This window comes from Plecotus auritus (assembly GCF_963455305.1).
Source record: "Plecotus auritus genome assembly, chromosome: 4".
NCBI classification, from domain to species: domain Eukaryota; kingdom Metazoa; phylum Chordata; class Mammalia; order Chiroptera; family Vespertilionidae; genus Plecotus; species Plecotus auritus.
This window is the reverse complement of record NC_137775.1, coordinates 15,516,281-15,529,664: the sequence shown is the minus strand read 5'-3', so window position 1 is coordinate 15,529,664 and position 13,384 is coordinate 15,516,281. Positions and strand designations below refer to the sequence as shown.

General features: G+C 42.2%; 1 protein-coding gene across 2 annotated transcripts in view; it reads right to left on the bottom strand.

The window, feature by feature from the left end:
• HSF2 (heat shock transcription factor 2) overlaps window positions 1–3,324 on the bottom strand; it is a 38,627-nt gene extending 35,303 nt beyond the window's left edge. Inside the window, exon 1 of one of the 2 annotated variants that reach the window (XM_080666228.1) lies at window positions 3,108–3,324. In XM_080666228.1, coding sequence (XP_080522354.1) covers window positions 3,108–3,200 — 93 coding nt within the window. In that variant the 5' untranslated portion in view covers window positions 3,201–3,324. The remainder of the gene's footprint in view (window positions 1–3,107) is intronic. The other variant, XM_080666227.1, reaches the window with a different exon arrangement.
• Window positions 3,325–13,384: the final 10,060 nt, after the last annotated feature.

Below are 13,384 nucleotides of genomic sequence, written 5' to 3'. Positions count from 1 at the left end.
TCTGTTTAGGACTCTTTTACAATTGAAACAGCTTTAGGTTGTCCAATATTACTATCTGTCCCAATTCAGCAATAGACTACCTACCCACCAAGGCCAAAATAGCTACATAAAAGTTACAGGAACTGAAAGAAAAAAAAAAAAAAAAGAAACATCATGGGGTGAATATGGGAAAAATAAAACATGTACAATGTGTTTTAAAGACACTCTGGATCTAATACTAAAGTTATATAAGTCTTGAGGAATATTAAGCCAAGCTTTTCAAACTATAGTTTGAAAGAGTTTTCTCCCATTGCCTTACACTCAAGCGAGAGGAGTAAATTATTTTCCACTAGTGGAAAAAGAAAAAAAATGCATTAAAATTACCTTTTGAAAACATCTGCTGCTTCTAAAGGTCTTAATATGAGTTTCACTGTAATAGTATAAATGCTAAATTACATCAACAAAAGTTCAGCCAAACAAGTTTGAGGGAAACCAGAAACAACTTTTTTAAAATAGCAACTCCTAAAAGATGAGAGGAACTTTTGTTGTTTTTTTTCCCCATCTAACATCATTGTTTAATTAAAGTTCTACCTTTCACTGTCACTGCTTTTGGAAAAATCTGTGGCAGAGTGAGACAGCTTCCCTAAGCCACTAAGCTTTAGCCCTAGACAACATTAATCCAGAATTGTCCACTGACTTGTGAAAGGGTAACACTTTGGTAACTAAATATTGTGCCAATCTATATTAAGTGTAGTGATGTTGCTGAAACACTGATCTTTGAAGGTCAGATATCTATGTTAAATTCCCACATCAAATAATGGCTAGCTTTGTAATTATGAATAACTAACCTGTCTAGGCCTCAAATCCTCATCTATATAATGATAAAGCTAAACTTGATGATTTTTAAGATTCTTTTCAGGTATAGTTCTATCTTTATCATTCTTACCACTCTCATTATATATTTCAAGAATTCCATTGATTCAGCATTTATTAAGTACCTACTCCGTCCCTGGCATAGATACTGTCCCTGCCCTCACTGAATTTATATTTTAATTGTCCCATCATGTATTAGAAAATGTGTATTTAAGCTTAGACTTAATAATGGGATAAGTAAGAATAATTTTAAGTTGCTTATTTGGCTTAGAATTCATAAAATGATGCATTGGATTAGTATGAGACTCCACATTTGATACTGCTCATAAAATAATACCAATGCCAAAACCGGTTTGGCTCAGTGGATAGAGCGTCGGCCTGCGGACTCAAGGGTCCCAGGTTCGATTCCGGTCAAGGGCATGTGCCTTGGTTGCGGGCACATCCCCAGTAGGGGGCGTGCAGGAGGCAGCTGATTGATGTTTCTCTCTCATCGATGTTTCTAACTCTCTATACCTCTCGCTTCCTCTCTGTAAAAAATCAATAAAATATATTTAAAAAAAATAATAAAATAAAATAATACCAAAATACTTCGGCTGATGAGAATTTATTAGACTTGTCACCAACATAACGCCCTTTAATTAAAACCAATTGCCAATATATTTATATACCATTTCTAGGCAATAAAAATAAGAAGGCACATGCAAGCCAAAAAGGTAGGATAAAGTCAGCTTGCATGGGGTAGAGTCTCAGTCCAATCTCCAACATGACCGCAGTCTGTGCCCATCCATCCTTGTCAACTTTTAATCCTTCCGACTGATGAAAGCATGAGACATCTGTTTATTTTTAAGTATATGCAGACAGCTGGCTTCCCTATTTTCACCTTTCTTTGTACAACTGTACACAATTCATCAAATGTTTAGTACCATCAAGCTGACGATACCGACCTTCAGGAAAATTAAGTCCTTGGAAGATAAAAAAAAAACACGAACAAATGACAGAAATGTAAGACAGAATATGGTGTTACAGTAGTCAAAGTGTCAACATAATTGCTCCCTGTTGAGACAAGAGTAAACAATAAAACAGAATTACAGGAAAGGAACAGTAAAGAAAGGGCGAGAGAGGGGCGGTAACACTTACCCGTCACCTAACAGGTGCCAGGTAGAGTGCAGACCCCTGAAGAAGGAAATACCCCACACAGATGACCATCTACACAAGGGGAAAGCCACTCCCCTTCACAAAACGATGCCATCAGCCTGCGAGTGCATTCTAACGCCAACACAGTTCACGTGAAAATCGTTCTGCTCAGCATCTCCGTGTTTGCAAGTGGAGGGCCACCCATTCATGTCACCAACCTGGACGCACAGGCCAGACAAGGTAAGGAGCTGACGAAGGTCCTCCATGCTTGGTGACAGAGCTGGGATCCGACCCATAACCAAGGCACTTCATCCATCCCTCCGGGGCGACTCAGTGAAACCGCCTGATTCCTTTGAGCTCCTCACTAAGTGACTGGACACCCATCAGCACTTTTATTAAATAACCATCAAAATCCGTCCATACAAATGGCTCAGAAGCTCCCACTAATAAATAGCGTGCTGCTATTTTCTACATAATATTTAAAAGAAACTGTTGATAAGCAGTAACCTGCCTTTGAACATCTGCCTCCCTCCCTGACTGCTCTCCTCAGAAAGATGCAAATCGGGGTGTGTGCGTGTTTATGAGGAGAGCGGGTCCCCGCGGTACATTTCTCCGAGAAACCCCGGCGTGGAAGATGCCGGCCCGGGGCTGGGGCAGCCTGGTCACACCGCGCGAGGCGGGCGGGAGGACCGAGGATGAGTGAGCAGGAACGCGGCTCCCTCACCCTCGGCTCCTCCGCCGTCCCCACTCCGGCGGGCCGGTTCCGAACGCCGACCCCGCAGGACCGTTAGGAGGCCTCCCAGGCCGCCGGGCCCCGCGCGGGCCGCCCCTCCCCCACCGCGGCCTGGGCGCGCGGCGCCGACCAGGACCCCCGCGGCGCCCCGAGACTCCCCGCGCGAACAATAACACAGGGGGTCCCTCGCGAGGCCGGACGCCGAGGCCCGCGCCGCCTCGCCACCCCGCGGGCCTCGCATGGGGCGTCGAGACGCAGGCCGCGAGGGGCAACCCCGCGGGGGGGGGGGAGAGAGAGAGAGAGAGAGAGAGGGGGAGAGAGAGAGAGAGAGAGAGAGAGAGAGGAGGTTAGCCAGGGGGCGCGGAGGCCGCCGTCCCCGGACCCGTACCTGGCTCCAGGTGATGAACTCGTTGGTGTGGGTCTCCTCCACGAGCGTCCACAGCTTGCTGAGGAAAGCGGGCACGTTCGAACTCTGCTTCATTGTTAACGAGGCGCAGGGATTCCAGATTCTACACCCGAACGCAGCAGTGGCGTCGGCGGCGACGGCAGCTGCTCCCCGAGAACGCCCACGACGCAGGCGCAGCAGCTCCCGGGCCCCGCCCCCCAGCCTCGCCGGGCGCGCAGCGAGGAGGACAGGCCCCACGGCCGCCCGTGATGGACAGGGCTCCACGCTCCGCCCGTGCGCACTGGTCCCGCGCCGGTCATCGTTCTCAGCCAATCCCGGGCGCCCACTACGCGAAAGAGACAAGCGATTGGATATTAGGGAGTCGAGGGGGTGGGAGCAGAAGGGGGCGCTGCCTTCTCATTCGCCTTTTATACCAAAGCCCTGTGTGTAGCGGACCTTTGGCTGAGGGACCATGTTTGGCTGTTTCACGTGGGAATGGTTCCTGGGCTGTGGCTACGAGAAGTCCCCACAGGCCCGAGTGTGGTAGGCAGGTGTGTTTTGCTGCAGTTAGCAGGAAAGAGTATAATAATGCAGATGGGAGAGGGGAGCGGCCTTCAAGCACCATGTGTTAGACCCTAAATTGAAACTACCTTAAAAATAATAAACCTAAAATAATAATAATAATAATAAACCTTATTCTTAAGTTTTTTTGTTGTTTGCTTTTTATTTTATTTTTAAAAATCTTTATTGTTGAGAGTATTGCAGGTGTCCTCTTTTCCCCACCATTGTCCCGCTCCACCTGGTTTTTGCCCTGCCCCAGGCCTCCACCACCCTATTGTCTGTATCCATAGGATATGCGTGTACGCATATAAATTCTTTGGTTAATCTCTTCCCGCCCCTTTCCCTCTGAGATTCCTCAGTCTGTTCCATGTTTCCATGCCTCTGGTTCTAATTTATTCATCAGTTTATTTTGTTCATTAGATTCCTTCTTCGTTTATTTTGATTTTTGGGTTCAGTTGTTGATAGATATGTATTTATTGCCATTTTTATTGTTCATGTTTTTTTTTTTTTATTTCTTCTTTTCCTTCTCCTTCTCCTTCTCCTCCTTCTCCTTCTCCTCCTTCTATAATGCCCTTCAACATTTCTTATAATACTGGTTTGGTGGTGATTAGCTCCTTTAGCTCTTTCTTGTCTGGGAAGCTCTTTATCTGATCTTCAATTCTAAATGATAGCTTTGCTGGGTAAAGTAATCTTGGCTGTAGGTCCTTGCTATTCATCACTTTAAATATTTTTTGCCACTCCCTTCTGGCCTGCAAAGTTTCTCTTGAGAAATCAGCTGACCATTGAATGGGCGTTCCCTGCTTTCCTCTTGTTGCTTTTAAGATTCAAAATGGGCCCTTTAGAACCTCGGAGGGAAGGTAGGGGAGGGTGGAGGTAGGGGGGAAAGATCAACCAAGGGACTTGTATGCATGCATATGGGCCTGACTGGTGGTCACGGACAGCAAGGGTGTGGGGGCATGTGTGGGGAGGGGTTTGGGATGGGAATGGGGGGATGAGGACAAATATGTGATACCTTAATCAATAAAGAAATTTAAAAAAATAAAATAAAATATGTTTATCAAAAAGAGGAATTTAAATATCTCCCTAAATTTCTAAACATGTACTTACTAATTGTGACTCAGGATCTGTAATAGGCACCCTACATTTAATTCACTATATGTTCAACATAAGCAACAGTCTTCCTTACACTATTTTAATCAACTAAAACAATTGTTTCCACACGTATTTTACAGGTATACTTTTATTTGCTGGAGATAGTTTAGTTATAGTGGGAGGAAAAATGGACAAGGAGTCAGCATATCTGAGTTTAGACCAGGGGTGGGCAAACTTTTTGACTCGAGGGCCACAATGGGTTCTTAAACTGGACTGGAGGGCTGGAACAAAAGCATGGATGGAGTGTTTGTGTGAACTAATATAAATTCAAAGTAAAGGAGCAGAGGGGAGAGCAAGAGAACCCTCCACTCTTTCGGCTCCGCGGGCCGGATAGAACAGCCGAACGGGCCGGATCCGGCCCTCGGGCCGTAGTTTGCCCACGGCTGGTTTAGACCCAGCTTCAAGGATACTTTAGAGCAGTGGTTCTCAACCTTTCTAATGCCGCGACCCTTTAATACAGTTCCTCATGTTGTGGTGACCCCCAACCATAAAATTATTTTTGTTGCTACTTCATAACTGTAATTTTGCTACTGTTAATGAATCGTAATGTAAATATCTGTGTTTTCCGATGGTCTTAGGCTCTACAGCAGCGGTTCTCTAGCAGGGTCGCCTAAGACCATCGGAAAACACAGATATTTACGTTACGATTCATAGCAGCAGCAAAATTACAGTTATGAAGTAGCAACGAAAATAATTTTATGGTTGGGGGTCACCACAACATGAGGAACTGTATTAAAGGGTCGTGGCATTAGAAAGGTTGAGAACCACTGCTTTAGAGGATATTAAATTGCATTGATACCTTGTAATTTAAAGTAATCCCTTAATCTGTTGGTGCCATTTTTCCTCACTTACTCATTGGGAATAAGAATATCTCTATTTTTATCCATGTAAAGTATTATTAATAACATAGTAGGTTTGAAAATACTTTTTAAAAAATGAGCTAATAACACTTTATACAACATTTAACATAGGATTTCTTACTTCCTGGATACATGTAAAATAATACCTAAAAAATGCATTCAATTTCCAATGAGCAAATATTTACTGCATACTGACCTTTGTGTTCAGCACTGGTCTGTCTGCTGAAGCAAATCAGATGTATGGCATAATACATCCGAGAAAGAAACTAATATTGGTTGAATCCTTATATAGACTCAGCTTTTTACATATGTTATCTTATTTAATACTCATCAACACCCAATGAAGTCAGTCTTATCTCATTTTCCCAATGAAGTCTCTGAGGCTCAATGTGAATTAACTTATTCCATCACGATGAGTATAAATAAGACAGGGTATTTACACCCAGGCCTCAAAAGTCTGTGTTATCCCCATTGTATGATGATGGCACCATCTAGATGCTTAAGATGCTTATATTCTAACTCAAGAAACAACATGAGCACAATGATCAGCAATCATTAATATTTTTAAAGTAAGAGCTAAATTTGCAGAATAAAACAAGTACTTGGAAAGTTTAGAAAGACGAGAGTTAAGTGAATTAAGGTGGTAAGGGATGACGAGGACCTTCAGATGCTATTTTGGAACTCTCCTTCTAATCTGGAGCCAGTGAGCATGTTCTATTGAGAGCCTCACCTATTGACGAGGACTTCATGGATGACGAGGACTTTAAGTCCGGTCTTGAAGTACATATACACTTACATAGCTGAAAGGAAGGCAGACAACAGTGAGCAACGATGCGGAGGGAAGTGAATGAGCATGGTCTGCCTATGAACGAAGACAACTCAGCAGCTAAGGTTGGTGTCTGAGGGGGAAATGTGGCCTACTTTCATGGCATTGTATTATTTCTGTCTGAGAAGAACAAGTGTGGTTAGATACAAGTAGAAACTCCTCTTTGGGCTGTAACCTGTACAGGCAGGCATTGGCCTGTGCTTAGTAGGGCCCCTTCCTTCCTTGTTTAATGCTCTGCTGTCACCATCTTGAAATTCTTTTTTTTTTATTATTATTTTTTTTTAATATATTTTATTGATATTTCACAGAGAGGAAGGGAGAGGGATAGAGAGCTAGAAACATCGATGAGAGAGAAACATCGATCAGCTGCCTCCTGCACACCTCCCACTGGGGATGTGCCTGCAACCAAGGTACATGCCCTTGACCGGAATCGAACCCGGGACCTTTCAGTCCACAGGCCGATGCTCTATCCACTGAGCCAAACCGGTTTCGGCACCATCTTGAAATTATTAATTTTTAAACAAGGGATGCTGTGTTTTCATTTTGCATTGGGCCCCTCAGGTTATGTTGCTGGTGTATTTCCAGTATATTACAACTTATAAACCAATAGTTCTCAAAATGAAACATGCATGCAAATCACTTGGAGAGAGAAGACTGCCAATGTAACAAGTGAATAAGAATAGCTTAGGTAGTATTTACAATACTAAGAAGGCCAGGCAAGGGGCTAAGTTATTAACTAGAAAATCTAGTGATGGCACTAGGAGACAGGTGATGTGTCTAAAATTTCACGTCTGGGGTTAGAATTGAAACCATGTTCTTTGAAGTCTGAAACACGATTTTTTTTTTCCCTTTACTCCCGAGGGCTTCTATAAAAATAGATTGCTGTTTCTCCCCTCATTCCACTCAGTAGGTCTGGGTTCAGGCTAAGAATTTGTATTTCTAAAACGTTCCCAGGTGACACAGATGCTGCAGGCCCTCGGACCACACTTTAAGAACCTCTGTAATAAAGAAAAATTTCATCTGATCTTCCCTTGCAAACATATACAGACTTGTTGTTACTCATCTCAACAAATTCCAGACATTCCAAGAATTATTTAAACTATTGTATTTTCTTATTCTATGAACTTAATCCTTAATGTGGATTGTAATTAATAAACTTTTTGAAAACTTTATTGACTAGAAACATTTTGAGGAAAAAAGAGAAAATCATTGTTGGTCGTTTATAAAACTGAGACACAAAACCAAATCAAGCTTTTACATTCACAATTATTTGCCACCCTCAATATCCCACAAATGTCAGAAGATATAAATTTGAGCCAATGTCAACAATTTTTAAATGTTGACAATATTATAAGATACAAATATCACTTTCTTAGAGTGAATTCTCTGGACTGCAAGATTTAGAAAATTTAGAACAACATTGGAAATATGAATGACTCCGACGTTTACCTAGGAAATAGAAAAGAATATTGTGGAGCACTTTGATGCTTCAAAGCATCTGATTCAGACTGTACAAATTCTGCCTAATCAATTATGCAAAAATAGTTGGAGCAGCAGTGCAAACAGAACTTTTAAAGGTTATTTTCAAGTGCAACATGACTGAAGCTAAAGGTAAATGGCATAGAGGCTTCCACCCACATTCCTGTCTGGACAGTGTTGATTTTGTTCAATTTTGGAATGACATAGGGGACCTTCGGCAAATCACTTGACACCTAGATCTTTCTATATAAAATATGAATGAAAATACCTGCTATTCTCCACTTCACAGAGTGTTTTGGAGGATCAGATAAATTGCTTCTTCCTCCAGTCCACCCTCACAATCTTTACATATATCTTTCCAAAACACAAATCTGAAAAGTTTACTGCCTAATTTAAAGCCATCCAGTGACATCTCATAATTTTCAGAACAAATCCAAGACCCTTAAGATAACATAAAAGACCTTCTGTGATCTTATGCCACCTACCATTCCAGTCATTGTCTACATCTCCTCACAATACACATTACCTTTTGCCACACCCAACTGTATTTACCTTACTAGCCATGTTCTTTCACACCTCTACATATCTCTGCAAGCTGTTGCCTCTGCTTGGAGAGCCCTTCTTCTCCATTTTCCTATAAGTTACTCCTTAACCTTCAAGGTCAAATACACTTCCATACAGACACAAGATGCCCACCACAAGATGGCCAGCAGGGGAGGGCAGTTGGGAGGGACCAGGCCTGCAAGGGAGGGCAGTTGGGGGCAATCAAGCCTGCAGGGGAGGGCAGTTAGGGGTGGCCAGGCCATCAGAGGAGGGAAGTTGGGGGCAACCGGGCCTGCAGGGAAGGGCAGTTGAGGGGGACCAGGCCTGCAGGGGAGGACAGTTAGGGGTGGCCAGGCCAGCAGAGAAGGGAAGTTGGGGGTGACCAGGCCCGCAGGGGAGGACAGTTAGGGGCAATCAGGCTGGCAGGGGAGGGCAGTTAGGGGTGGCCAGGCCAGCAGAGGAGGGAAGTTGGGGGTGACCAGGCCCGCAGGGGAGGACAGTTAGGGGCAATCAGGCTGGCAGGGGAGTGGTTAGGGGGTGATCAGGCTGGCAGGCAGAAGCGGTTAGGGGCAATCAGGAAGGCAGGCAGGAGAGCAGTTGGGAGCCAGCAGTCCTGGATTGTGAGAGGGATGTCCGACTGCCCGTTTAGGCCCGATCCTACTGGGATCCCAGTAGGATCGGGCCTAAACGGGCAGTCGGACATCCCTCAAGGGGTCCCAGATTGGAGAGGGTGCAGGCTGGGCTGAGGGCCACACCCCCCCATGTGCAAATTTTGTGCACTGGGCCTCTAGTTTTTCTATATTAGGCTATGAAAATCCAGCATAAAGACTATGTCATATTTACATTCATTTTCATCTACAATGGCTGTCACAGTGCTTGGTACACATTCCAGGGGTGGGCAAACTTTTTGACTCGAGGGCCACAATGGGTTCTTAAACTGGACCGGAGGGCCGGAACAAAAGCATGGATGGAGTGTTTGTGTGAACTAATATAAATTCAAAGTAAAGGAGCGGAGGGGAGAGCAAGAGAACCCTCCGCTCTTTCAGCTCCGCGGGCCAGATAGAACAGCCGAACGGGCCGGATCCAGCCCGCGGGCCGTAGTTTGCCCACGGCTGCATTATACTCTCAATAAATACTTGTTGAATTAATCAATGAATGCATTAACCTGAGCACTAATCATTCATTTAACTTTCATGACCCTCAGATTTGATTAGTTGTTTCTCCCATATGCTCCCATAGCATGTGGAACTTGATCTTTATGGTATTCACATGCACTGCTAATGCTCATTTACTTCTCAGAATCCCTCAATAGCCTGACAGATTGTGCTTGCATCGTTCACTCTTGTATATTTAGCAGTAAACACATTGTTAATAATACAGGAACTGCTTGAGAAATATTTGTTGAATGAATAATTTTAGTTTTTGAAACCCTTTGGATACAATATCCTCTGCCTAGTAAGGAAACTCCTTACAATTAAATCTCAGTCCATACAAACTCTTCAGTTAACAAGACAATGAAGACAAGGAGAGAGTAAGGATAGCTTAACGAAGAGGCATATGATTGAAGAGCTACTAGTGGAGCAAATATGAGGATCCTGACATTAATGCCAGACATTAATGGAATGTCATAGAGTGCCAGGCGTGAGGTCATTTGTCTTTGAGATAAACAAATCTTGGGTGACAATGGCAAAATGCTTCAACACCCTATAGTATGCTTTTGAATAAGTTGAGAGCTAGAAGACTGTGGAAGTTAATTTCTTAAAATTTTCAAGAAAAAATTTTCTTTTGGTTGCAAAAGTCACTGGAGGAATGTTTAAAGTTAGGAAATGTGTTAGTACCACTTGCACTAGGCTTGCACTGGGACCATTTTAGAGGAAAATTCTGTTGGATGCCAAATTTGCTTGCATCCAACCACTCACCCATTAAGAGTGACAAAGAAGTCCAGGTTTGTGCAGGACATCTCTGTGTTAGTACTGAAAGTTCTGCCTCAGTACTACCTCAGGCCTGGACAAACCAGGGTGATTGATCCCCAAACTCCAGCCTCTTCCAGTTATTGACGCTGGACAGGAAGCAGGGACTCATTAAGCTAAGACGGTAACATGTATAGCAACCAGTGCACCTGAGGGATCTACAACTTGAGTGCAGCTCTTAGCCTATCTGGAATGAAGTAGAGGTACTCTTTCACAGGCACCCTTACAGCCAACTGATAAATGAAGGAATCTATGTACCCCACAAATCAAGATCTTGATGGAGGCCCAGGCCCATGCAGAGAGATGTTGATAAGAAAAAAAACTCAAGGCCAGGAAAGTGAAAAGGACTGGAAGCATTAGAAAAATGTCGGTAAGTGGCATGGCCTGCGATATAAGCCTTCTGTTCTTTCCCCTAAAATTGTATGATGCTAGGGCGCCTTTCCCTGGGACTGGTCTTGCTCCAAATGGAGGTGGTGGCCCAAATAGATGGTGTTTGGACGTCATCTTTCTATGTAGTGGGGTTAAAGGATTATTTTATTCAAATCATTTAATGGCAAAGATCGGAGGCCCCTCAAAGATGAAATGAACTGGGTCATTTGGCTTAAGTACAGAAGTCTACTCATGCCTTCAATATAAAATTAAACCGGAGAAATTGGCTTCATTGAAGAGGTAGCCACTGTCACAGATGTGTGCTGTGATCTGCAAGGTGAGAAGGGACAATGACAGGAACAATTCTGACCTCTTTAAATTTTAGCCAAGTACTATGAGCAGCATTTAGGGACTAACTGGAAAGGGAGATGTCCTTTCTACTCTGTGTGCTCCAAGGGCAGTTCTTCTGTACAGGAGAGGTCAAATAGAGGCATCTTAGGACAGAACTGATGACTTCCGACCTTTCAGAGAAAAGTCTGGCATCGTTTGAATTAAGGAACTGCAAGAACACCTGTAAGAACTGCTAAGTCTTTACTTATAAAGCCCTTATATACATGGTGATTGACACATTTGCTATAACTTTTATTGATTTTTTTAAAATTTTATTTTATTTTTAGAGAGAGAGGAATAGAGATAGAAGCTGCCTCCTTCATGCCCCCTACTGGGGATAGAGACCCTGGCATGTGCCCTGGTTGGGAATCAAACCGGTTACCTCTTGTTTCATAGGTTGACTATCAACCACTGAGCTACACCAACCTGACTATACTAGATTGGAGTAGACCCTAAGTCCAATGACTAGAGTCCTTATGAGAGGACACACAGACACACAGATGAGAAGGCCATGTGAACATGGAGGTAGCGTTTGGAGTGATGCCACCACAAGCCTAAGAATGCCAAGAACTGTTGGCAGCTACCAGAGGCTGAGAGAGAGGTATGAAACAGATTCTTCCTCGGGGCTTCCAGAAGGCACCGACCCTATCATCACCTTGATTTCTGAATTCTGACCTCTCTGTAAGAGAATAAATTTCAGTTGTTTTAAGCTAAAAAATAAAAGAAAGTCTACAGGAATTGATTATGGTTACACTTGCACACACACAAAAAGTTTACTTTTAAATACAGCTATTTAAACAGCAGTACGGACTGTGATAGTTCATTGTAATTTACACCCTAGGGACAGTTAGTTAACATTTGAAATACCCTAATTAGGAATGCTTTCTCCAGGAGTGGTTAGTCAGCATTTGAAAAACAATCAAAAGCCCGCTCTAGGAAGGCTTTATCTTAGAAGTTTTATGAGGATAATAGAAATGGAAAGAATGGGTTTTTATTGGATAATGCGTATTTACTAGAAACTGTTTTGGAGCTCCCATTCTTCACTACAGTACCTTCAAAACTTCATGAGCCTTGTAGCCTATGCTTGTCTTTAGGTACTCGAACTTAGATTCTCACAGGTCCTTTGTTCAAAGTGCTTTACAGGCCAATCCAGAAAATTTGGATAGCCAGGGTCAATAGTAAAAATGGAGGCCCACATACATATTTTAGAACGTTTGAAGATCACAAATCAGGTTAACAAGCTGTTAAATAAAGTATGTTCTATTTTCCTACCTGGACAAATATATATTCATAATAACAAATTTGAAAGATATGTGTAAAGTTATAGTTTTTACAAGACACTAAATTGGCAAAAAATCCAAGCATATCAAATTTAATTATTGTCTGGTGTCCTGTTGATTGGGAATTGGTGTTTTAGATGACTAATAAAATAAAGACACTATATAATTCATAAGGCATATGTTTAGCCTATAAATTTGTTTTTTTCTGCCTTTATTTCAGCAACATTATTAGGCTGTCATCAAGATTTTCATATAATCAGTGTCTTATTGATGGTAATAATCAAAGTATTAAAAAATGTAATTGTATTCAAAGCATAATTGTATTTTAAATCCAAATTGAATATACAGGTTGTCCCAAAAAATGTATACACACTTTAAGAGCTGATAGCTAAATTTTGAAAATGAAATGTATTTTAATAAATGCTGCCTTTGTAATTCTTCAGTGTATGTATATATATTTTGGGACATCCTATATTTTATAAAATGTTATTTAAATAATTGCAAAAATTTGAAAAGAGTAAAGTTATATGCATATTTTTAAGTTATAAATTATTCATAATTGTGTAATAAAATTAAAAATTAGGTATAAATTATAATTAATACATTTTAAAATTTAAATGTGTCCACCCTTTGGCTATTGTGAATAATGGTGCTATATGAGTATTGCTGTATACATATAATTTTATGCATTTTGTTTTTCTCACTTGGCAGTGCATGGTAAAAATCTTCCAAGTCAACTGACATAGCTATAATTTACTTATTTTAAGGATTCATGGTATTCTGTGGGGTGTGAGCAGCACGAAATATTCAGCCATTCTGCTACTGGTGGGCATCTGCTTTGTTTCAAGGC